Source organism: Rhinoraja longicauda, chromosome 1 (genome assembly GCF_053455715.1).
Source record: "Rhinoraja longicauda isolate Sanriku21f chromosome 1, sRhiLon1.1, whole genome shotgun sequence".
NCBI lineage: Eukaryota > Metazoa > Chordata > Chondrichthyes > Rajiformes > Arhynchobatidae > Rhinoraja > Rhinoraja longicauda.
Genome location: NC_135953.1, coordinates 107,365,738 through 107,391,751, shown reverse-complemented (window position 1 = coordinate 107,391,751; position 26,014 = coordinate 107,365,738). Strand labels below are relative to the sequence as shown.

General features: G+C 38.9%; 2 protein-coding genes across 6 annotated transcripts in view; one reads left to right on the top strand and one right to left on the bottom strand.

Annotated features, from left to right (window-relative positions):
• The window catches only part of hook3 (hook microtubule-tethering protein 3), a 62,576-nt gene extending 61,142 nt beyond the window's left edge, over window positions 1–1,434 (bottom strand). For 2 of the 5 annotated variants that reach the window (XR_013547563.1, XM_078404172.1), the window contains exon 1: window positions 1,220–1,434. Coding sequence is in view for 4 of the 5 variants with exons in the window: in XM_078404172.1 (XP_078260298.1) it covers window positions 1,220–1,264 (45 nt within the window). In the remaining variant the exon portion in view is untranslated. The remainder of the gene's footprint in view (window positions 1–1,219) is intronic. The other 3 variants (XM_078404190.1, XM_078404182.1, XM_078404200.1) reach the window with 2 other exon arrangements.
• On the top strand, window positions 1,243–25,708 carry rnf170 (ring finger protein 170). Its single transcript, XM_078404220.1, has 7 exons — window positions 1,243–1,640; window positions 7,297–7,449; window positions 9,463–9,550; window positions 12,172–12,280; window positions 15,426–15,499; window positions 20,857–20,967; window positions 24,788–25,708. Exons 2-7 carry the CDS (start codon window positions 7,313–7,315, stop codon window positions 25,055–25,057), a joined length of 789 nt encoding a protein of 262 aa, XP_078260346.1. The 5' UTR covers window positions 1,243–1,640; window positions 7,297–7,312; the 3' UTR covers window positions 25,058–25,708.
• The last annotated feature ends 306 nt before the right edge of the window (window positions 25,709–26,014 follow it).

Below are 26,014 nucleotides of genomic sequence, written 5' to 3'. Positions count from 1 at the left end.
TAATAGGAATCCGAGGGGTCACTTTTTCACACAAAGGGTGGTGGGTGTATGGAGGAGGTAGTTGAGGCTGGGACTATCCCATCGTTTAAGAAACAGTTAGACAGGTACATGGATAGGACAGGTTTGGAGGGATTATGGACCAAGCATAGGCTGGTGGGACTAGTGTAGCTGGGACATGTTGGCCGCTGTGGGCAAGTTGGGCCGAAAGTCCTTTTTCCACACTGTAAGGAAATTAAAGACTCAAGGATGGTAGAAAAATTCCAGATTGAAGCCAAAAGAAACATTGTACAGAATGTGTTTTTTTTTAAGGGAATAGCTGAAAGAGATCGTTTAAAAATAATTAATGGGCCAGACAGGAATACATGCTCGTGGTAAAAGTCAGATGTAAATAACTTTTACAAATAAACATAGTAGAAAATCTAAAACAAAAAAATCTCAGACTGCTTAGACAATGAAATTTAAAACAACCCAGTGTGGTTGTGGTGAATAAATTAAAAGCTTACAAAAGGAAATCAGTCAAGTAGATTTTTAAAAATCACCACCAGAGAATGGGAACAATTGACATGTAATGAATGCCCATCCATATTTGTCCTTGAAATGATGAAATGCTGCAGGGCATGAAAGAAAGGAGAATATTCTGAAAGTGGTAGGTAAGCTCATATGAAGTCTGAACATCAATATCAAAAGTTGGGCTGAATGATAAGCTTCAATACTGTATATTCTAATGCAAGAATAAATAAATGATGAAGGGGAAATGATAATGTGAACGCATATGAATAAGTTTAGCAAAAATACACCACAAAAGAGAGAGAGGGAGTGATAACAATAGATCGCAAAACCTCGTTAAACAACAGCAAAGGAGGCTGTACATTCGTGCTATCAGCTGACACATCCCAACTCATAACGGCAAAGCCGGTGCCCACTCTCAGGCCCAAGACTACTGTCAACCGTACCGGTTCCAGTTTAATGGGCTTCGCACACTCAACACACACACACACGGGGCAGTCGCTGCTCCGCCGAATTCAAAGCGGGGAGGGGGTGTCATTCGCCACAAAGGCGCGGCCCACTGCCCAAGCGTCCAGCTCGGTCGCCCGTGGGGGTCGGGAGGATTAAAAGGAGTGCTGAGCTTCTACCACGGACGGCGAAAGTCACTCCTCTTGGCTGGATTACCCGCTGCCGCCGGGGCGTCACCCCGACGGGCCGCCAACCACTCACTCACCCAGGTCAGCAGACTGTCGCACAGCTCGATCCGGTCCACGTTCATCCCGCGCGCTCCCTCTTCACCCGCTCGCGCCGCCACCGTTACAAACAACAAAGGAACCGCCGCTAACTGTCCGGGCTTCCACAACGTCACCACATTCCACCTTCGGCCGGCGTCGGCGACTGCGCCTGCGCTCCCTCACTCACACACACACAACCCTCCCTCCCAGCTCGGCCGCCTCACTCGCTTGCGTGGTTGGACTCAGACGTGGGGCATGTCTTAAAGTCGGCCGTCGGGTGGAATTACCCCTCCCCAGCGCGGCATGACTTGATCACACAGGAAGGAAAAGGGCGTTTGCGGCAGTCGACGCGGCCGAAAGCAACAACCTCAGTATTTGTTGAGCTATTCGGCGAAGTTTGGGTCTGCTGCAAGGGAGGAGGTAATGTCGGACGGCCTGCTTGTGCCGAGCCTGACACCCTGGACATTTGCGTTCGCGTGCACTCGCCTTGTGGGTTTGCAATATGGTTGTGTTAAAGTGCATCCGTCCCTAAAATTGTTAAGTAACTACGTCAAGGGGAGGTATTGGAAATCCGAAATTAAAAGGAATAAAAACACAGGAAATATACAGCAGATCGGGTTACATCTGTGGAGACGGTAACAGAGTTAACGTTTTAGGTCGGAAGGTCATCGGCTGAAACTTTGACACAATTATGTTCACCACAGTTGCTGCCTGACCAGAATATTTACAGCGTTTTTATTTTTTGGGGGTAGGGATTAATTAATTGGCGATTTCAAAATAGGCTACTGTGGAAAGAGGGGAGGGGAGGGGGCAATCAAATGCCTGCAGACAACTTCTGTAATTCAAAAGGACGTTGTAACTTCTGAACCAAGCTGGTAGTGAAACTGACACCTTTCGATTTTGGTTAGCTGTCAATCTGAAAAATAGTTTGTTCCATTCTAGTGGCAACTTATTCATTTAACATTTTCAGTATTCTTGTGAAGGAGTAAAATCAATTTGACAGGATCATTGTCCAGTTTATTTTAAAATTTGGCTTACCTATACTGACTTTTATAACTTTATTTTTATATTGTCAAAACCTGGGGAATTGTAATTATTTCCAACAACAGTAACTAACTGAAGTTAAATATACCAAACTGTTGGTTCTAAATTTATAATAAACAATTTGAATGTTTTGTAATGAAATTATTGGACAGAAAGAGAGCATTTGTAGTTCTTTTAGGCCAGTGTAAACATATTCTTGTTATATTTCCACTTTGTATCCAATTAACCTTTAATGTTCTCATTGGCAATTTAAGTTTGTCAAATTTTCCAAATAGTGGGTAGTTTCATGCTGTAATGGAGCTGGGGTTTAAAGCCAACTCCACTAATAACTGTATGGACATCTCCATTCATTAATATTAGACATTACTTTTCTGTAGAGAAACCTTTAATCTCATGATGGGATGAACATAAGTGGGGACAGGAATAGTCCATTTTGCCCCTTGAGTTTACTACATCATGCAGTAAGATTGTGGCTGATCCAGTCTTTGCTTTGGCTTTATTTTTCTGCTCTTCCCATATCCCATAAATCTCAAGTACTTTAAATATCTGTCAGTATTAGTTACTCCATCTCCATTGCACTCTTGGGCAGAAAAGATTGGCAACCCTCAGAGGAGAAATTGATCCTCATCTCCATTTTAAAAGAGTGAGCACTTACTCTGGAACTATGTCCCGTTCTAGATATCACAATTAAGTGAAACATCCTGTAAACATCTACCAAGTTAATCTCCCTCTGAACTTCATATATATATATATATTTTTGTAATCACCTCTCATTCTTCAAATCTCATTGGATGTTGGCTGAACCTGTTTTTGCATTCCATCTTGGGGAATAATCTAATGAACCTTCTGTGTACTTCCAATACAATTATACATTTCCTTGGATTCCGAGACTAAAGTCAGTAGTACAGTAGGGCAGTCTCACTGGTGCTCTGTAAAGTGCATCAAAACATGCCAACTTTCACCCAACTAGCAATAAAGGCCAGAATTCCACTGGTCTTTCTATTCACTTGCTGTAATGGCATGCTACTTTTTTATATTTCATGTGCTAGAACCCACACCACTAAACTTTGCAGTCTTGTTGTTCAATAATTTGCCTTTTCATTCTTCTTTCCAAAATGGCTTACCTGACATTTTCGCACAGAATATTTCATCTGCCAAGTTCTTGCCCATCAGCTTAAACTATCTGTATCCCTTCTCTGGCAATCTGCCATCCCAGCTGTCTTTGTATCATCAGCAAACTTGGCTACAAATTTCCCTTCATTTCAGTCAATAAAAAAGATTACAAGTGGTACAAGAAATAATCCCTATGGCACCCTTGTAATTACCGATTGTCAATCGGAACATGACCAAAGGGAAAATAACAGTTAATTTTGTGCATCTAAATTGCCTTTGTGATCAAGACTATCACAATTACATTAGAAATAACTGAACATGAAGTTGACAGCTCAACAAGTAATCTTCTATTGGAACTCCTTTCTATTAGCCGGCAGACAAAGGGGGTCACTTCAGGTCCCAATGGAAGATATATATTTTTTAAATCAAGTTCAATCTCATTTATCTTCTACCATTTAGATTGTTGCATGATACAGAGATGCTGGAAAAGTTGACTAAACGTAGTAATCAGTCTCTATCAATTAGTCTAAAGTAGACCAAAATAAGAAGTGAAAGGGGAGGGTAGAGGATGGGGAAAACCCTGTGGTGGAAAGCTTAGCCATTGCAAATTGCAAATTCTTCTTAAACATGCCACGCTTACTGTATTTCATGTTGTGAATAATTCTTGGAATGTACCCAAAAAATGTGTTAAGTAATCTGCTTTTGAATGAATATCTGCTATTTTCTTTCCATTTTTTGAGTGAATTGTTCATGATTTATCACTAGCTCTGTGGGAAATTTATGGTTAGGGGTTTTAGAAATAAATTCCAGAATTTGTATGTGTGGCTGGGGACAAGCTGTCAGAAACTGGACAAAGATTAGATTTTGAATAAGAGGTTTGAATTAGATGAAAAAGGACGTTCGGGTGTTGTTATGCAGGAAAGGATAATGATAGTTAGAGAAAGGGCAATGCTATACAAGAATTATAACACCAGGATAAAAATTTAGAAGTTGAATTAGTGAACATAATTTTTTCAAGTTGGACTTCATGCTGCTTTGAAAACCAGTTTTTTTCAGATGAGGGATAAGAGGTGAGCCAGGAAAAAGTTGGAATAGTTAGGTGTGTATGAAAGAACTCCTGATGCTGGTTTAAATCGAAGGTAGACACAAAATGTTGGAGTAACTCAGTGGGTCAGGCAGCATCTCTGGAGAGAAGGAATGGGTGACGTTTCGGGTCGAGACCCTTCTTCAAACTGATGTCAGGGGAGTGGGCGGGACAAAGATAGAATGTAGTCGGAGACAGTAAGACTAGTGGGAGAACTGGAAAGGTGGAGGGTATAGAGAGGGAAAGCAAGGGCTATCTGAAGTTAGAGAGGTCAATGTTCATACTGCTGGGGTGTAAACTACCCAAGCGAAATATGAGGTGCTGTTCCTCCAATTTGTGCTGGGCCTCACTCTGACAATGGAGGAGGCCTAGGACAGAAAGGTCATATTGGGAATGGGAGAGGGAGTTGAAGAGCTGAGCCAACGGGAGATCAGGAAGGTTAAGACGGACTGAGCGGAGGTGTTCAGCGAAACGATCGACCACCCTGTGCTTGGTCTCGCCAATGTAGAGAAGTTGACACATGGAACAGTGGATATAGTAGATAAGGTTGGAAGAGGTGCAAGTGAACCTCTGCCTCACCTGTTTGGGTTCTTGGATGGAGTCAAGGGGGGAGTGAAAGGGACAGGTGTTGCATCTCCTGCGGTTGCAGAGGAAAGTACCTGGGAAGGGGGGTGGTTTGGGTGGGAAGGGACGAGTTGATCAGGGAGTTTCGGAGGGAACGGTCTCTGCGGAAAGCAGAAAGGGGTTGAGATGGGAAGATGGGGCCAGTAGTGGGATCCCGTTGGAGGTGGCGAAAATGTTGGAGGATTATATGCTGTATGTGACGGCTCATGGGGTGGAAGGTGAGGACAAGGGGGACTCTGTCCTTGTTACGAATGGGGGGAGGGGGAGCAAGAGCGGAGTTGCGGGATATCGAGGAGACCCTAGTGAGAGCGTCGTCTATAACGGAAGAGGAGAACCCCCGTTTCCTAAAGAATGAAGACATCTCCAATGCCCTGGTATGGAACACCTCATCCTGGGCGCAGATGCGGCGTAGACAGAGGAATTGGGAGTAGGGGATAGAGTCTTTACAGGAAGCAGGGTGGGAAGAAGTGTAGTCAAGATAGTTGTGGGAGTCAGTAGGTTTCCAGTAGATGTCGGTCAATAGTCTGTTTCCTGTGGTGGAGACAGCGTGATCTAGAAACGGTAGGGAGATGTCGGAAATGGTCCTAGTGAATAATTTTGCCTACTTCTACCAACCTTCCAATCAGCAACACTATCTTCTGACAATTACGATTCACAGCGAGACCCTGTGAAAATAGATCACTTCCCATGCCTTGGTAGTCACCACTTTATTAAGTGAAAGGTGACTTTGATTTAAAGGTGCTTTCAGTGCATAACCACAACTTTGGATGACTGAGGATAACAGTGTTTAAAAATGAGAATGTATATTCTAATTCTTTTTGAGAGTTTACATTGATTTTTCTCCCACCATTTATGCAAGGTGTACATGTCAGCTTGATGTAACTTACCAAATACAAAAGCTCTTTTTATCTTCCCCATGGTTCTTTTATTGATTATCTTAAATTTATGTTATCCGGTTACCGATTCTTCAGTCAGCATTGACAATTTCTCCCTATCTTCATTATCAAACCATTTCAGGATTTTTGTTTACATGTGTTAAAACATGTCTGCCCTGCTCTTGAGCAAACAGTCCTAGCTTCTCATGTTTCCGCATAACTCAGCCCCCTTTTGTGTAAACCTCGTATGCACTCTCTATTTGGCTGCAATGTTATTCCTAAAATTTGGTGCCCAGCTGTTTGGTGCCCTTCAACTACATCAAAACTAGTAATCAGTAAAGGTCTAACACAACATCCTTTATTTTAGTATTCTATCCATCTATTTATAAATCTGCAGTATGTGTATCTTATAAATTTTCCTATAGTTACATTTATAGGAAATGGCTCCCATGAAGCTAAAATGATCAAACCAATTAAGATAGCAACTAATGTTGAATTCACTAGCCCTCTCTTTGGTAGGCCTGAATTTGTGAAAAATAGCTATTTTGTGTAGTGCAATTACCTGTGTGTGAGATATTCCTTGTTATAACAAATATGCATTGTATACCTGATGCATAGTTGTGGAGTTGAAATACACTGATGTTTCAAATACCATTTTCAAGGATAAATAAGAGGTTGGCACATCATAATTGTGTTCTACAGAATCAAAATAACAATTTTATAATCAAAATGAAAGATTATCATACCCTAGGCATTATAAATCAAAAAAAAATCATAATTCAGGATAAATGTACACCTGTTTGGGAACATGAAACAAACAGAGTAATCTAGAAGTGTTATGGGAACTATTGGATTTATGTAAGGAATCTGCACTATTTAGAACATTTGTTTTTTAAACTAAGTAAACGATGATCAGAATTGAAAATATAGGGTAAACTATTATAGATACATTTTGTGTGCTAAAGTACATAAACAGAAATAGAAAATGAAAGCAAAAGAGTTAGAGATTGTAAATTACTTTTAACACTTCTCCATATTTTATTTTCCTATTTATCAACTATTTTGTTTGATTTTGGCAAGTTAGGAACATACTGATTGGAGTGGCTTAATGGTGTGGTTATATTGATAGTTGAAAGAAACATTATTTTGTGAATACCTTGAACCCTTTCTTTGCTAAAAATAAAATATTTATCATAAAGTACACATTTTTATTTAAATAACATAACTCCTTTTCACTTAATTTAAATTCTTATAGGTGTCCCAAAGCTTTAAATTTAAATTACTGAGCACAAAGTATCATTTGCTTTAGGGGCTGATTGTTCATTTTCTTCCTTAGGGATCTGTCATCTGTTATGGAACAGCATCCAGAGCACTTACTTGGAACAAGAATTGATGACGTGTCACTGATTGAAGGGATAAGCAATCAGGTTCTTCTGACTGTAGTAATCACCATTATAATGTTAGGTGGTTTGGTTTCATTCCTCTATAGGTGAGAATGTATACATTTCAAGCAATTTAGATTTTATTTATTGGAGATATTTATTTATTGGAGTAATGCTGTACTTACCATCTCTTGTCATACATTACACTTGACTATGTACTACAAACCATTACTGATTCTAGTGTCACAAGATCTAATCAATGAAAGAACAGGAGTTAGTTAAATCTCATTTACAAATGGATTTATACAGATTAAAGCACATAAAAATGTCTTGTGAGTAATAGTGTGTTTGAAAAAAAAAAAGCAAAATATTTATTTTTCGAAAGAGACCACAGATGATTGAATCAGAAACAAAAATAGAGTGCTGGAAGAACTCAGCCAGTGAAGCAGCATGAATGGAGACAAAAGGTGCAAGTTGACTTTCTGGGTCGAGACCATGCATCAGGATTTGCATAGGAAAAAAACTGCCCGCTGAGTTACTCCAGCATTTTGTGTCTATCAGGATTTGCATCATACCCTGCATCAGAAAGTTTTCCTAATATTGTTTTTTTGTACTTTGTGGAAAAAATCCACCCAGAAACCAAATGATGCACTCTTTTGTTTTCCATTATCTTTATGAACGTGCAAATTCATGATGGGCTATTTGTTTCAAATGTATTCTATCTATTTGGGAAATATTTAAACAAGGAAAGCTGGACAAAGTAGATGATTTTTTGAAAATGTGGGATGAAGAAAGAAGAGCTAAAGGTTTTCTAAAACAATATTACATGTAAAAACAGCAAAAGAGGTAAACACAGAATTGCGGCATGCCACTGTTGTATCCCAACAGCAGGCCTGGCTCACCTGCCGTAGAACTGGTATCCTAACCGGACAGGGAAGCCTTGCGAGTCGCAGCCGCATTTCAACTACAGGCCTGGCTTGCTTGCCATGGAACCGGGAAGCCATGGAGAGGAGGGTGGAGGGCGATGGACGCTGGATTAAGGGCCCGGTAAGAAGACCCAGGTGGATCTTGCCTTCTGCGTCCTCAAGATCAGCTGCAGGAAGCGGTTCCTGGGGAACAAGGGCTGAAGAGAGCCATGCATGGAGAGGGACGATAAGTCGCGCGACAACCGGAATGGAGGCAACGGCTGCAACGGACTTTTGTGGCCAGCTGCAGCTGGAATTGTAAAATGCCGCCTTTTGCTTTTAGACTCAGCAGGCAGTTCAGTACATTCTATACTAATCAGGGGATTGTGCTTATGTATGGTGATAGTCTTATTGGGCTGTATGCATAAAAAGTATTTTACTGTATGTAGGTTGATATATGTGATTAAAAAGGGACCATTGAACCATTGAAATTACTAAAATTGGATAATTTTTAAGGACGGTGGAACTGAAATAAAGAAAGCATAAATACAAAAAACAACATAAGGCTAACTCAGTTTTGATGGTGTAGGGATGCAGTGATTATATTTTCAAGATGTGGACAATTATTACCATCTTTAATTGCCCTTTTGCAGGTAATTGTGCCACTGCTTTGATCTGCCGCTGCTTTAACATTCTACATGCATATTGACGAAGCAGTGATCAAAGAATAGTGATGTCTTTCAAAGTAAAGACATATATGACTTTTTGAGGGCAACCAGTGGGTTGCCAAATTCCCAAATGTCCACTGCTCCTGTGCTGTGAATTAGGTGTGCTACTGAGTAGCCTACACTTAAAAATAAAGAGTGAAGGATTGTAAAAATTAATTCAATTGATCATCTTATTTGTGGACCCTAACTGTGAGATAAAGAACCCATTGCACCATCTAATTCTATTAAATATTAAAGCAGCCCTGCACTTTATCTCCACTTCCTTTGCAATTACACGATATTATGCACTATGTTTCTTTTTCTTTCTAGCTCTAATTTGATGTACTATGTATTGTAAGATTTTACTGGATAACAGGCAAAAGGCTTTTCTCTATATTTCAGTACACATGTTAAGAAGTATATAATAATGTCATGTGCCTTACAGGAATATGTTAAATCTATTTTTGTGCTATTTAATCCAGCTATTTTATGATATACTCTCTTGTAGAACTGAGCAACAAAACATCCACCCTGAGAACCAGGAACGTGTGAGGGAGCTCCGACAACATCTCCAAGCTGAGGCTTTAAATTCCCAGGTAAAATTTTCATTAATTAACCATTTCACTATATTATCTGGTATATTTTGACAACATTTAATTACAGAAAAATCTATTGTAGCTAAATCAATAATCAAATCATGTTGTTGTAAATTGTTAATGTAACATGAATTACTGTACATTCGGAGGTGTATTAAACTGAGGCTCATCTGTCTATGTACATTAGCAGATCTCATTCTAATCTAAACAGTTTTTCTTTGCTTTAAATACTGGGTGCCATAATTAGATCTACCTGTGTGCAAATTCAATGTTGATTTTAAATACATCATTGAGTTTACCTCCCTAATTAATTCATTGTGCAGCAGGTTATGATGGGCCATCCTGTTAAGATTATTGCATAATACCCACTCTTCATCCAGTTTTTGATACCAGACTGAGGATAGAGGCATTCACCTTAAAGTTTGTAGATAATGGAGAACCTATAGCTAGAACATTGGGGGAAATTCAGAGGTTTTCACGTGTGTGAGCTGCTGAAAGGAGGGACATCAGGGGAGGTTTTAAAAGCAGTTGTTAGTGTCCAAGAGGGACTGCTTCTGGTGGTGTAAAAGATAAGTAACTAAGAAGGTTAATGAGTGCAGAACCACCCCTCCCAACCCTTCCAAATTTGGCAGAAAGTTTCCGCTTTCTTATTTCATTTCTGCCATTCTGATTTCGCTTCACATTTTTCCGCAAAACAGTCAGTAATTGCAATTTGGCAATTCAGCCGCTAGAGGTCGCTAGGTGTTCCGCGAGAAATCTCCGTGCCCTGGATGTCTCCATGAAAATGTGACACCCAGGCTGGGCAAGGCAGCCAATCTCAACCTCATCGGGACATCCATGGCCGATTGGTGGGTTGAATTTGCAACCTGCGGCCGGGGCTCTGGAACTCCAACCCAGCTGGAGCCAGCACTTCTATACCCATAGACGACTTCCTTGGCCGGCTGGATAAACCAGCAAAGCTCTGGAACCAATAGTGCCAGAAAATCAGTGGTGGAACTGTAATGAGTAAATATTAAATTTAAGTGCAAGATTATATAACTATGTTAATTAATTAAGATGGGGTTAAAATATAAAACACAGCAGAAAAGCCAATTACCACCTTTTTGGGCTGATTATCAATTAATGTGTGAATTCACTTCAAGTACTACCATATGCTTAGTCGAGACGCTTATATCAACTCTTTCTTCATAACTCAGTCATACATTTTATGACCAGTGTTCTTTTATTCAATACCAAGAGAATTGGGATGTGTAAGGAAAAAGCAAAATAGAAAAAAACAAAACAAAACAATTTTTTCTTTGTGTTGCAAAAAGTATCTCTGTTCAATAACCTTTCTATAAATAGCAGGATATACTCATGATAGGCCTGACATTGTACATGTAGTCCAAGAACTACAGATTGTTGGAAATAAGTCATTTTTCACACATGATGTAGCGCAACGTGTATGCGCATTTGGCGTGCATACTTTTTTTTTGCTGAAAAGTTGCATTACGCGCCATATTCTGAATTTTGATGTAAAATTCTGAATTTTGGACATCAAAATTATAAATTTGTGAAATCAAATGTTGGGAGGGATGCAGAACCATACACTTAATCTAAATGGACCACAGCATAGCCTTTGATAAGGTTCTGCATGATGGACTGCTCTGGAAGGTTAGATCATATGGGATCAACGGAGTGCTAGCTATCTGAATGAAGAGTTGGCTTAATGATAGAAAATAGAATGTGGTGGTGGAATGTTTTTTTTGCCTGGAGGCCTGTGACTAGCGGTGTACTCAGGGATCAATGCTGGGCCCATTGCTGCTTGTCAGCAGTATGAGTGATTTGGATGAGAATGTACAAAGGCATGATGAGTAACTTTGCAGATGACAGTTAAATAGATGGTATCGGAGACAGCGAAGATGGTTATAAAGAATTACAGTGGGATCTTGATCAGTTGGTCAAGTGGGCCGAGGGAGGACTCGCAAATGCAGTTTAATTGAAATAAGTTTCATCCATGTCAAACCAGGGCAAGACCTACTATATACACAGTGAATGGTAGGGTCCTTGGGTTGATTCCTGATAGTGGCATTTTGGGTAAAAATGGTGGTGAAGGCATTTGGTACGCTGGATTTCATCAGTCAGGGAATTGAGTTAGACGTTGGGACATTATATTACAGTTGTACAAGACAACTGCACTTGAAATATTGTGTTCAGTTTTGGTCACCCTGCTATAGGAAAAATGCGTTAAGCTGGAAAGAACGCAGAGAAGCTTTACAAAGACATTGCCAGATCTCGAAGTCCTGAGCCATTATAGGGAGAGGATGGGAAGGCTAGGACTTTATTTCTTGCAGTAAAAAAGGCTGCAGGGTGATGTTATAGCTGTGTATATAATCATGAGTGGAATAGATAGTGTGAATGCAGTTTTTTTTCTCATGGTAGTATTCACTGTATTCCCACTATATTCACTGTTTGAAGATATGCATTTTACACTGCAAACAATAATTTGTTACTTTTTAGAGAAAGAACAATGTAGAATGAAGCAATGGGGTTCTTTTTAGCATGTGAGCAAAATATTACATTATGTGAAAATCAGATCTTTGACAGCAAATCTACTAATTGTGCGTTCTTTAATGTTACAGGATGCATTTGAAAGCAATCGCCATCAATTCTACACTGACATGTCCTGTCCAATCTGCTTACAGCTGGCTGCATTCCCTGTTGAAACCAACTGTGGCCACCTTTTTTGTGGTATGTGATTAGTTAATTAAAATAGACATGTGACGTTTTCAATAATTTGAGTTAGATTATTTGGTTTAAACTACAGCCTCTTGGGAAGATCCCAAACAATTAGATTTACATCAGAAGGAAGCCATTTAGCCCAACGTGTCAGCGTTGGTTGTAGAGACTATACAACCTAATCCTATCTTTCAGCACAAGGTGTGTGACCCAACACTTCACAGCTCTTTGTGTATACATCCAAATACTTTTTAAATGCGATGAGGATTATTACCGCTACTACTGTTTTAGATGCTGATTCCCAAGCACCATCTGAGTATTTATTCCCATTTTTTCCTTAAATCTTTGCCCTTTCATTTTTGAATGAATGCTGAAGGGAGACAGTTCGACCCTATTCAGTCTATAATTGTATACACCTCAATTAAGCCTCCTGTTCTATAAAAATCTATCTTGTTTACATCATTAACTTTTGTGATCCAGCATTCTGTAATTTTCCCCTCAAAAGTATGTTCCTATTACCAAATAAACAAGTCATTCAGGTGTTCACGCTGTTGACTTTGTGGGTCAGTGTGACCAGACATATTTAGCCTAGCGCAGGAGATACTTCACTGGAGTAAAGTTCAATTCCCATAGAATGAGGAGCTACCCATGTTCATGACAAGAAAGAAGAACAGCTCAATGTTTCCCACAATCCCTTCAATACACCTCTTAATCCTTTTGTTCCTCTAGAGCACTCAATATTCTCAATATGTACAAGAGTCAAGAGAGTTTAAATATTATATGCACCGGGAATGAAACAAATGAGATTTTTACTTGCTGCAATGTTACATGGCCATTAATGTAATAACACAATAAATAAATATACAATAATTTATAATAGAATAAGCTAATAATCAGTAATACTAGGTAGCCAGGTCATAATAGTGCAAAATTGAAGTACAAAGTTCATCCAAAAACAGTGTCATTGCTGAGGTAGGGGTGTGATTGGGGTTGTGTAGTATAATTCTTGGGTCTCGTGCTCCTGTACCATCTTCCTGATGGTAGCATTGTGGTGAGAGCATTGCCATGGTGATGTGGTTTTTTGATGACATTAGTTGCCTTTTTGTGGCTGCGCCTCCTGTAGATCCCTTCGATGATGGGGAGACCAACACATGCTGCTCAGAGCAATGTCTACCACTTCCTGCAGCTTCCTTCATTCCTGGGTGTTTGAGTTACCGAACCAGGCAGTGATGCTACTGAACACCTGTGGAAGTTTGAGACAATATTAGACGACATACCAAATCTCTTCAGTCTTCTAAGGAAGTAGAGGCATTGATGAGCTTTCTTTGTAATTGTATATTCCCTTGCCTTTTTTCATTCCCCCTAATGAATTCCTCCCATTTCTCCAGATTTAAATGCCATTTGCCTTTTTTTTTTTTGTCCAGCCAATCAAACCATATTTTTTCTTCCTGCATTTGAAAACTTTCCTTCTTACTATATCAACTTTTTGTATAATCTACAAACTACTTTATCATCCAAACTATTTTATATTGATATTGCTCAATAACCAGGAAGGTTGGTATTTATTAGTATGAACACGTCTCCTGGAGGACAGGTTGAATTTCTTTTCCTCAAAGTTGGAGGAAATAAAATCCTAATAATTACGGATATTGAATTTGTTTGTATTCTGCAGAATGTGTTTCTAGAATTGTCTTCTTCGAAGATGTGGGACTGCAGTTGCATTCTTTATAGTTTGGATAGACAACAGAGGAATTTATACATATGCTCTACTAAATATTGCTTAGTTGCATTATTAAATTGGAGCAGCAAGTTAACATAGGTCAATGCCATTTCCCTTTATTTATGTAATTCTATTGTGGTATTCATAGTTGATTTAGTTTAGCTATTCCAATGGTATTTTGGTGCATGAGTTCACAATGAGGGCCAGGTCTGCTGAACAAAATGTTGAAGATATAGTTAACTCCTGATCTGTTATCTTTATGGTTAAAAGAACCAATCTCTTAAATATTTGTAGCACAAACCATATGGCAAGGTCCATAATATAAGAATGCAGAAATATAAATCACTAAGAGTAGTAATACAGGTAGAAACTAATATGAAGCTGCAAATGGGAAAATTAAGTAGGAGTAGCTGACTGTGACAGGATTACTGGGTCATGACAATTTTGTAATGAAATAATAAAAGTACATGAAAACAAACGTATATAAATTAAACATACTTGTGCGCTAGGAATTGTTAATATTCCTAGAGCATTTGGTCAATCAAGAAAGCTGAAATAGTACATGTTGTGATGTAATAAGATTAATAATGACCCACATTATATGCAGAAATCTAATTGTGGCCTCTCCAAGGAGACTGCTACCACGTGTTCATCAAGTTCAGCTTGATCTGGGATTTAGAAGTGCGGAAGAGGAGGAGCCTAGGTTATAATTTTGAAAGGCTCAGTAGGGTATTATGAGGATTAAATAAATTGATGGCTGGAATATTTCATTCATCAGGTTCTACATACTTTTAAAGCTATACATCTAAGCATATAGGATAAATATTTAACCAGAACCAGTAAAAACAGATCTAATAAATATACTGTAGTTCTATATGGATCAATGATGATTACATTGAAAATTATTAAGAGGAACAAATCATTAAAAATGGTGGAGGTGGGGGGGAGGTTTAATAGGAACTTGAGGGGCAAATGTTTTACACCAAGAATGGGAGGTATATGGAACGAGCTGCCGAAGGAGGTAATTGAGGCAGGTACTATCACAACGTTTAAAAAACATTTGGGCAGGGACATGAATGGGATAGGCTTGGAGAGATATGGGCCAAACATTGCAGATGGGGCATGTTGGTTGGCATGGGTGTTGGGCCAAAGGGCCTGTCTCCGCGCTGTATGAGTCTATGAGTTTATATTGGTCATTGGAAAAGAATAATTAAAAAAATTAAAAGTTGAATTTAGAGTATACTGAAACATTAAACCATTGGTAGTTGGCCCTCCAAGGCCAGAATTCAAACTATTAAACTTTACAACGGGAAGAGAAAAACATTTCTTGGACTAATTTTATGCGGCTTTTATTTTTGTGCTAAAATGTTCAGTAGCATGAGAATTGGTAAAACGTGCCGAAAACTAATTTATTTTACAATTCATTTGTTTTTTTAGGTTCCTGCGTTGTTGCATATTGGACATATGGAACTTGGTTGGGAGCAGTAAGTTGCCCCATTTGTAGGCAAATGGTAAGATAAAAGAAGATATGGATTTTTTAAAAGATTTATTCATGGGGCGAAAAAGTCATTGCCAAGATAAGCATTTTTGTCTATCTGTAAATGATTTTGAGAAAGTGCTGGTGAGCAGCCTTATTGAACCATAACAGCCTGTGTTTGATGGAGAGTACTGAGATTTTTGTAATCCCAACTCTGAATGTTGCCAGACCTTGCTGCATGTTGTCACGGACTATTTTGTTATCTGAGTAGCTGTAGATTGAAGAAAACAGTGATCATCAGTAAATGTAGATGGACTTTAAAGGAAGGTGATTGATGAAAATTGTATTTAGGGGTATATTTTATTTATAGTGCCAGAGTGTTAAAATAGAGATTGTTGTCATTCTAAAGGATGGTAGGGATACACTCACTTGTGCTAGTCAATGAAGTCCTTAAGTTTTAATAGGAGTTGAAAGGAATTTGATGCAGATATGAATCTTGCATTGCTCTTGGCCTACAAAGGCATTTAATTTTCTCATAACTATCTGTTCTTTTTCAAAATGTTAACATTCCATTGTCTACTAATCTGTAAAGGAAATTTACAGGACTTGCTACCATTAAAATTGTGTTGCAGTGAACAGTATAGCACAGGAATAGGTCCTTTGACGCATGATCTCTGTGTTGAACACAATGCCAAATTAAACTTAACCCTTCTGCCTGCTCATGATCCATATAATCCTCCAATCCCTGCATATTCATATGCCTGCTAAAATCTCTAAAACTCTACTATTGTATATACTTCCACCACACACCAGTGTTGAACTAGTTATGTTAATTCAACTGAATTTTTAAATAACCCAGATTGTCAATTCATTTTATTCAACCAATGTGTTCCAAAACTAAAAGCAACACATTTGATAAAGCATCTCTGAAAATATCAGCTATAAAGTGACGTCTTGATTGAATTAGAATTTTTGGATTTTTCTCCCATGCAACATGACTTGCTGATCTTCATTGGAGACAGAAGGAACTGCAAATGCTGGTTTACAAGAAAAGACAAAGTGCTGAAGTAACTCAGTGGGTCAGGATATTTTATTCTCCAATTTTAGCCCGTCAACGTCACCATATTCTTTCACCTCTCCCTGCGGTGAATAACCCAAAGGCTTTTTATAGCGTGGATGTTTTCCAACAAATGAATGAATGAATGATATTTTATCATCACATGTGACATGTCACAGTGAGATTCTTTGTTTTGCATACACAAGTTTGCTAAGAGTCTCTACATAGAAGGTGCTGATAAAGTTGCAGGGAGCCTCCCAAGTCTCCCTTGGCATTTTAAGCTAGGTATGCTGAAAAATATTGATGGTTATTGGGAGAAATAATAAATTACTAAATGGCCTGCATGCATGTTCAGTGTGTTAAACTGTGTTGAACAATTTGAATATTTTAAAATTGTACATGTACTTGGGAAGTTAAAATTTATTTCATTAAAGTTTTCATGGCACCCAATTGAGCTTTTAGGTGAAGTGCTTAATAAAGCAGCTGAGTCACTGTGGGTGAGAATTGGACTTGAGCTCAAATATTTGGCTAAATTGGCGTATGTTCCATTTTCTGACTCGGGCAAACTTCATTTGTCTTTTTGAAACAAAACTTTGTGAATCAGTGTCTGAAAAGTCTTTATTTATTGGCCCATTTTGCACGTCCAATGGCAAAGTAAGCTGCTTCTGACCTCAAAGAAAACCGATACATCTGGTTGCAATGAAGAATTATCATAGATTAGAAACACGGAAGCATTTTTAAAACTATTTCAAACATTAGATTAGTACAAATTAGAAAGCCACTTGACCCCTTAGTAAGCCACTTGACCCCTCAAGTTTGCATTCTATGAATGAACTGGTTATAACCTCAATTGTACATTCCCTTCAATTTCAATAACCTTTCAATCCATTGAATATCAAGAATCTACCCATTTCTGCCTTAAAAATATTCAAAACTATTTTCACTACTCTTTGAAGTACCCTTTCATAACCCTCAGAGGGGAAAAAACTCGGAGGGCAATAAATGATAACAGGCTTTGAACTTTCCTAATAACTTGTTGAATGTGCATGCTATCCTTGTGTAAATCGTGCATCAGGCCAACCAGATCTCGTTGCATGTCAGACTGTATAATCCTCAATATTTTGATAATTATCCTTTTTCCTGACAAAATGGACATTTTCATAATTGCCGCATTAGGCTCAATTTTCCAGATCTTTTGCCATTCGTAACCTATTCAAATCTTAGTGATTCCTCCTCTTTCCCTCTTCACAACTTACTTTCCTACTCACCTTCATGGTATCAGGAAATTTGGCAAACATGCTTTCAGTACCTTCTGCGAACACTGCAAAATGTTGATGCCCCTTCAACGATACCTGTGGCACATCACTCGTTACATCTTGCCAACCAGAGAAAAGACCATTTTGCACCTACGGCATTTCCTGTTAGCCCGCCAGTCTTCTAACCAATCCAGTATGTTGCTACTACACCATGAACTTTTATTTTTCACGTTGACATTTAATGCAGGACTTTATGACTTAAGTAAATTGCCCCACGGGGACAAATAAAGTGTTTTGAACTGAACTTGAGCACAATAAATCCATTTATCAGTAGCACATTTTACTACTTCAAATAGTATCATTAAAGTGGTCACATCCTTTCACAAAACTATGTTTGAATACAATGAACCTTTTTAAGTACCGTGTATATGCCATCATGAAATCATGGATCATACAGTACAACTCATCCATGGTGACTGTGATGCTTATCAACACTAATCCCACTTTTCTGCATTAGGCTTATTTCATTTTATGCCTTTCATATCCGTACCTGTTTAAATGCTTTTTAAACATTGTAATTGTACCTGCTTCTGTCACTTCCTCTGGCAGCTCGTTCTATTTTTAAGTTTTCAGAGAGACAGTGTGGAAACAGACCCCTTAGCTCACTGAGCTCATGCTGGCCAGCAATCACAAATACAGTAGCTCTATTCTGCATACAAGGGACAATGCTGGTGTCTGGCAATGTAAGGCAGCAACTCTACCACAGCGCCACTGTGTCACCATTGTTCTCTGCAAAAAGGTTGCTTCTTCAAATCGCCTATGAAAACATTGCTCCTCATTTGAAAACCCGTTTTTAATAAATAAGCTGCACAGTGGCACAGCTGATCGAGCTGCTACATCACAACGCCAGAAACACGGGTTTGATCCTGACCTTGGGTGCTGTCTGTGTGGAGTTTGCATGTCCCACAATCCAAAGATGTGCAGGTTCGTAGGTTAACTGACCTTTGTAAAATGTGCAAGGAGTGGATGGAAAAGTATTGTGACATAAAACGATTGTGAACTGGAGGTCGATGTTCGGTGTGGATGGTGGACTGAAGGGCCTGTTTCCATGCTGTATCTCTAAACTAAACCAAATTGAACCTTGTGGTTGCTTTTTATAATATACTAGCGAAGAGGGCCCATTCCCACACCCCCCATTCTCTCCTCCCCCAACCCCAATCTTACTCTCCCCACACCCCCCCTTTCCCCACGACCTCCCCTTTTCCCAGTACCCCTATTTCCCCCACCACCAAGCCCCCTCCGGACGACCCCTGTTGTCCCCCTCCCCAGTCCCCATTCTCAGACCCCGCCACCATTCTCTCTCCCCCAGACACACTCTTACTCTTAATAGTCAATTAAAATCACAAATATTTAAAAGATTAAACTAAACAGAAAAAAATTGAAATAACCTATTTTTTGCCTCTAAATCATCTGACCTAGAATCTCCATTGGGTCCTGCAAAGTGACTGATGTAAGTCAGGATGTGGGTGATGCTGGGGAATCCTAGCAATATTGTAAAGTCCAGCAACAAAGTGCTGTGAAATGTGGCAACAATCTGTTAGTTAATCGAGCCTTTCATCCCTGGAAGCTCGTACACAGAAGGGCTTATGGTTCAGACTAACAAAATTTAACAAGACCACAAGGCATAGATCAAAACCTATTGAATCTCATCTCTATATTCGACTTAGCAATAATGGATATAATCCTTTGAATCTCTTCTCTGTTTATAACAAAATTAAATGTATACTCTTACAGTTAATTTGTATGTACCAGTATTTGCAGAACTTGAGACCCATCTGAAATATTATAACTTGTCTTTGCTCTTCACTCATAATGAATCACCATTTATTATCAACATTTCTTTTGTTTCAGATTTCCATGTTGATGTTTTCTTTAATTTCTATAGATTACAAATTATTTAAAACATTTATATACTTATTTGGAGATAACATCTAAAGTATTTAAACAATTTTTCTCCAATATTCAGTTAATATCCACATTATTCTATTTGGTTCTGATATTTACTGTATTTATGCCATTTGGTTTGTGTCATTACAACAAATTATGTCTTTGTCATTGCAGAAATCTACATCCTGTGTTATTCAGAGGTTATTTGTGCCGATTTGGTGGTTTTAGAATAATATAATTATCCTTTTCAATACAAATTTTGGTATAGTTAATTACTGAGACCTAATTTTTGTATACATATTAAAACATTGATAAAATACCAGACTAGTATCAAAAAGATTAATTTTCAAGATTCATCAGATTTTGGAATTTAAATTGCTCATACTTGTTAGTAAGGCTATGTAAATATCTCATTGTGTGGTGTATCTTAATAGTGCTAAATATCGCTGCTTCATGTGGCACTATTGCATTAGAGTACCCTACCGATGACTGGAAAGTTTGCCTGCATTTTCTTGCCTGCCACTTTGAGAATTTAAATTGGATGACATGGGAAATGGCCAAATATATTTCTATTTGCGTATTTCTGAATCAGTAATGTGTAGTATATCCGAGGGTCCAGTGCAACTAACTGCCTGGCAGTTCTAAAGAATAAAAATTAAAATAGAAATGTGGTAATTTTTTGTTGTAAACTGTATGTTTGCTATTACAAGCAGATCCTTGGTAGCTGACCCTCGAATACCCTTGTGGATGCAATGCATAATTTGCTATCTCCAATAATCTCGCTGTATGGTATATAACCCCCAGATCCATATTTAGCCAGAGTCAATCAAATGGCCCCTTGGAAGTCCTGAACTTTGTCTGCTTGGTTAGCAGTACACGATTATACTGTTTGACCAGGGTTTTGTTTTATTTGGAACATTGATAATTAAAAATGGCCCTCCACAATCAATGTAGTTAATTAATATGATTGTGAACAACACTATAACATGGAAATTTCAAAACATTGTGTTGTGAGTGCAAAATTTGAGTTTAAAATAAGCGTTAATGACAAATTAATAGATTGATTGCAATGTATGCTTTGATTATGTGCAAGGAATATGTCACTGTTTATTTTAATTATCTTGCGAACAGATTACCTTATTGTTTCCATTGTTCACACTGAATGAGCAACATCCAGAGTCTATACAAGTTATTCAAGATGTAAATGATTATAACAGAAGATTTTCTGGCCAGCCCAGATCTGTAAGTATGCTGGTGATGTAAAGCATAATGAGAAACTAATGCCAGTCAACATAACTAGGAAAGAAATGTTTGTTAGCAATATTTCACACTTTAATTTTGGATGAATATTTTACACCCAAGACTTTTTCCACGTCTTAAGTAACATAGTTAATTCCAAATAGTTGTTAATCTCCCCTCTTCTGAAGTCTAGCTTTGCCTTCCAAAGCTAATGGCATGTTGGCCTTCATATCGAGAGGATTTGAGTATAGGAGCAAAGAGGTCCTTCTGCAGTTGTGAGACCACACCTGGGGTATTGTGTGCAGTTTTGGTCTCCTAATTTGAGGAAGGACATTCTTGCTGTTGAGTGCAGCGTAGGTTCACAAGGTTAATTCCCGGGATGACGGGACTGTCATATGATGAAAGAATGGAACGACTGGACTTGTATTCACTGGAATTTAGAAGGATGAGAGGGGATCTAATAGAAACATATAACATTATTAAAGGATTGGACACGCATGTTCCCGATGTTGGGGGAGTCCAGAATCAGAGGCCACAGTTTAAGAATAAGGGGTAGGCCATTTAGAACTGAGATAAGGAAAAACCTTTTCACCCAGAGAGTTGTGAATCTGTGGAATTCTCTGCCTCAGAAGACAGTGGAGGCCGAGTCACTGGATGAATTCAAAAGGGAGTTAGAGTTCTTAGGGCTACGGGGAGAAGGCAGGAACGGGGTACTGATTGTGGATGATCAGTCATGATCACATTGAATGTGCTGGCTCGAAGGGCCGATTGGCCTACTCCTGCACCTTTTTTCTATGTATCTATGAGCAAACATTGGAACTTTTAAAATCTTTTCTCTTCATATTTAAGGGTCTTCAGTTATTCTGAGTTCTGAAATTATTTCTTCTATTTTGAACTTTCCTGGGCATTCTTGGCTTTGAGATTTTTCCACATATCAATTCAATCGGTTTTGCCTGTACTATCGTACATATTATTCACTGGTTGGCATGAACAGCTGATCTTGTTTTTAAGAATTATCCCACTCTAACTCCTGCTCAGATGAAGCACCTGTTTCTGTACTCTATGACTCTGACTCTGTTTCTGATCAGAGACCTTTCATCAGACAAAGCATCTGTGACCTAAAACATTGTTTATCTTTCCCCACATACCGCCCAACATGCTGAGTGTTTCCAGCATTTTCTGTTATTTCAAATTTCCAGTTCACGCAGTTTAATTTTATTTCCATATACAGCTGGGTTTTTTTCATCCATGTGAATTAACACAATTTGTTTCATGGAAGGTATGGTGATGTATTCAAGAGAGTTAGATTTAGCTTATAGGGCTAACGGAGTCAAGGGATATGGGGAGAAAGCAGGAACGGAGTATTGATTCTGGATGATCATACTGAATGGCAGTGCTGGCTCGAAGGGCTGAATGACCTACTCCTGCACCTATTTTCTATATGTCTAAGATTTAGATTTTTTCTGCCACTTCAATCGATGTGAAATTTGCTGAATCCCTATTTCACTTTACAAGGTAACATCCCTGAACAGATTGACAAAAAAACCTTATGCCTCAAATGTGAAAAACCTTTTTGTTGGTACTCATTTGAAATGAGACATCCACAATTCTGGTTTTTGCACCTCACCTTGATCTTTCCCAGCACCACCAGTGATCACTTTATCCTCTTGGTGCCTCGAATCGGGTATTAATCAGTGTTGTTTTTAAATTATGTGGAAAATGATAATGAGGCCCCTGTTCCATTATCCTAAAATAATTGGGTTATAGACAATAGACAATAGACAATAGGTGCAGGAGTAGGCCATTCAGCCCTTCGAGCCAGCACCGCCATTCAATGCGATCATGGCTGATCACTCTCAATCAGTACCCCGTTCCTGCCTTCTCCCCATACCCCCTAACTCCGCTATCCTTAAGAGCTCTATCCAGCTCTCTCTTGAAAGCATCCAACGAACTGGCCTCCACTGCCTTCTGAGGCAGAGAATTCCACACCTTCACCACCCTCTGACTGAAAAAGTTCTTCCTCATCTCCGTTCTAAATGGCCTACCCCTTATTCTTAAACTGTGGCCCCTTGTTCTGGACTCCCCCAACATTGGGAACATGTTATCTGCCTCTAATGTGTCCAATCCCCTAATTATCTTATATGTTTCAATAAGATCCCCCCTCATCCTTCTAAATTCCAGTGTATACAAGCCCAATCGCTCCAGCCTTTCAACATACGACAGTCCCGCCATTCCGGGAATTAACCTAGTGAACCTACGCTGCACGCCCTCCATAGCAAGAATATCCTTCCTCAAATTTGGAGACCAAAACTGCACACAGTACTCCAGGTGCGGTCTCACCAGGGCCCGGTACAACTGTAGAAGGACCTCTTTGCTCCTATACTCAACTCCTCTTGTTACGAAGGCCAACATTCCATTGGCTTTTTTCACTGCCTGCTGTACCTGCATGCTTCCTTTCATTGACTGATGCACTAGGACACCCAGATCTCGTTGAACTCCCCCTCCTCCTAACTTGACACCATTCAGATAATAATCTGCCTTTCTATTCTTGCTTCCAAAGTGAATAACCTCACACTTATCTACATTAAACTGCATCTGCCATGTATCCGCCCACTCACACAACCTGTCCAAGTCACCCTGCAGCCTTATTGCATCTTCCTCACAATTCACACTACCCCCCAACTTAGTATCATCTGCAAATTTGCTAATGGTACTTTTAATCCCTTCGTCTAAGTCATTAATGTATATCGTAAATAGCTGGGGTCCCAGCACCGAACCTTGCGGTACCCCACTGCGGTGCCTGCCATTCCGAAAGGGACCCATTTATCCCCACTCTTTGCTTTCTGTCTGTCAACCAATTTTCTATCCATGTCAGTACCCTACCCCCAATACCATGTGCCCTAATTTTGCCCACTAATCTCCTATGTGGGACCTTGTCGATATTAAGGATTTGATCCAAAATAATTTTCCATGTTCTCCCCTCTCATTCTACTTTGGTAAAATCCATTGAACTTTGTAACAAACCTTAGGCATGCTTCAATAGACAATAGGTGCAGGAGTAGGCCATTCAGCCCTTCGAGCCAGCACCACCATTCAATGCGATCATGGCTAATCACTCTCAATCAGTACCCCGTTCCTGCCTTCTCCCCATACCCCCTCACTCCGCTATCCTTAAGAGCTCTATCCAGCTCTCTCTTGAAAGCATCCAACGAACCTTCTGAGGCAGAGAATTCCACACCTTCACCACTCTCTGACTGAAAAAGTTCTTCCTCATCTCCGTTCTAAATGGCCTACCCCTTATTCTTAAACTGTGGCCCCTTGTTCTGGACTCCCCCAACATTGGGAACATGTTTCCTGCCTCTAATGTGTCCAATCCCCTAATTATCTTATATGTTTCAATAAGATCCCCCCTCATCCTTCTAAATTCCAGTGAATACAAGCCTAATTGCTCCAGCCTTTCAACATACGACAGTCCCGCCATTCCGGGAATTAACCTAGTGAACCTACGCTGCACGCCCTCAATAGCTTCAACTCTGTGAATGTTTCCTTGGTAATTTAAAACCTATTTAAAAATTAAATCTTTCATACAAATAGATTAAAAATAGAGTTGATTTACACAAACCAGTCAGTTTTAAACAGGTCATTTCATTCCATTCAATGGTGTAATACTTACAAAAGAAAAATTGTTTCCTTACATTTAGACTTTCAAGTGAGTCCTCATTCATTTTGCTGTTTTTGAGCTGTTATAATTTCACTTTTTTGTACACATTCTTGTAAATCAATCATCCTTGCACGGTACTAAGTGATCACATTTGTCCTGCAGCTTTTGGATCGAATAATGGATTTGCCCACACTACTCCGTCATGCCTTCACGGAATTGTTTTCCATCAGCGGTCTTTTCTGGATGTTTCGAATACGAATTTTCCTCTGCCTGGCTGGTGCCTTGTTCTATTTAGCATCACCACTGGACTTTATTCCCGAGGCTTTCTTTGGAATTCTAGGATTTCTGGATGACCTTTTTGTTATTTTTCTACTTCTCATCTATATTTCTATAATGTATCGAGAGGCAGTTACTCAAAGATTAAATAGGTGAATCAATGTTTCAATAATGAAAAAAATACCAATTGCAACTAAGTTTAAATGCATGTTTTCCTCTAAAGGACTGTTGTTACCTCTGAGCAGATTAGTCTGTTCCAAACCAAGAGCTCCATTAACATTTGATGACGAACAATAAAGTACGTAAATTAGCAATTACAACATTAAGCTTGCAAAAGAATGCAAGTCAAATTGAAACATACTAGGAAATACTAAGCTGCTTTGTTCCACAAAACTGGTTTTCATTCATTTAGAGAACATTTGAATTATTGAGAACTGGAGAACATTTGGGGTGTAATTGAGGTCATCAACTTGGGGATTTTATTTTGTCAACATGAGATTTGTTTAAATTATAACTGAATTGGTCTCAAATCATGTAGCTAAATTTCTCCAGATTCCTGCTCTGTACGTTTAAAAAAGGCAAATTGAAGATATCTATTGTATGTGTAGTTAGAGATTTAAATATTAAAGCAATAGCCTTTATTGTAATTAGTACAGTGGTTTTTGTACCTATATTTTCTACAAAGTTCTATTTTTATTTGATACTATTGGAATCATTTTGGATTCCAGGCATGTAACAGACTGTGAACAGATTGATCTTTATTAAAAAATTGATTTGTTTGTAATTAAATCACTTATTTCTCTATTGGCACCGACCGCTATCTTCATAATGTAATTCTCAGGAATAAAGATAATAGTGTTGGAGATGATTGACTCAAAAGAAATAAGACATTGCTTATAGAGGTTGAAATGGGAGAAATTGGACAATAATGTGCTGAATTGGGATATGATTTGATTCATAATGGCTTATAGATTGAAAGATAACTTTTCAATATGGAGGTGGGAATCTCTTACTATTATAGCAATTGGGGAAAGTTGATGTCGCATCAGTGTATAAAATCATGAGAGAATAGATCAGGTCGACGCACAGTCTCTTGCCTAGAGTAGATGAATC

What these genes read in the sequence shown, in the direction of transcription:
- rnf170 (XM_078404220.1), top strand. Translation starts at nt 7,313, where the DNA reads ATGGAACAGCATCCAGAGCACTTACTTGGAACAAGAATTGATGACGTG. An exon ending in CTGAGGCTTTAAATTCCCAG is followed by an intron (nt 9,551 to 12,171) that starts GTAAAATTTTCA and finishes TTAATGTTACAG; the next exon opens with GATGCATTTGAAAGCAATCG. An exon ending in TTTCTGGCCAGCCCAGATCT is followed by an intron (nt 20,968 to 24,787) that starts GTAAGTATGCTG and finishes TTTGTCCTGCAG; the next exon opens with CTTTTGGATCGAATAATGGA.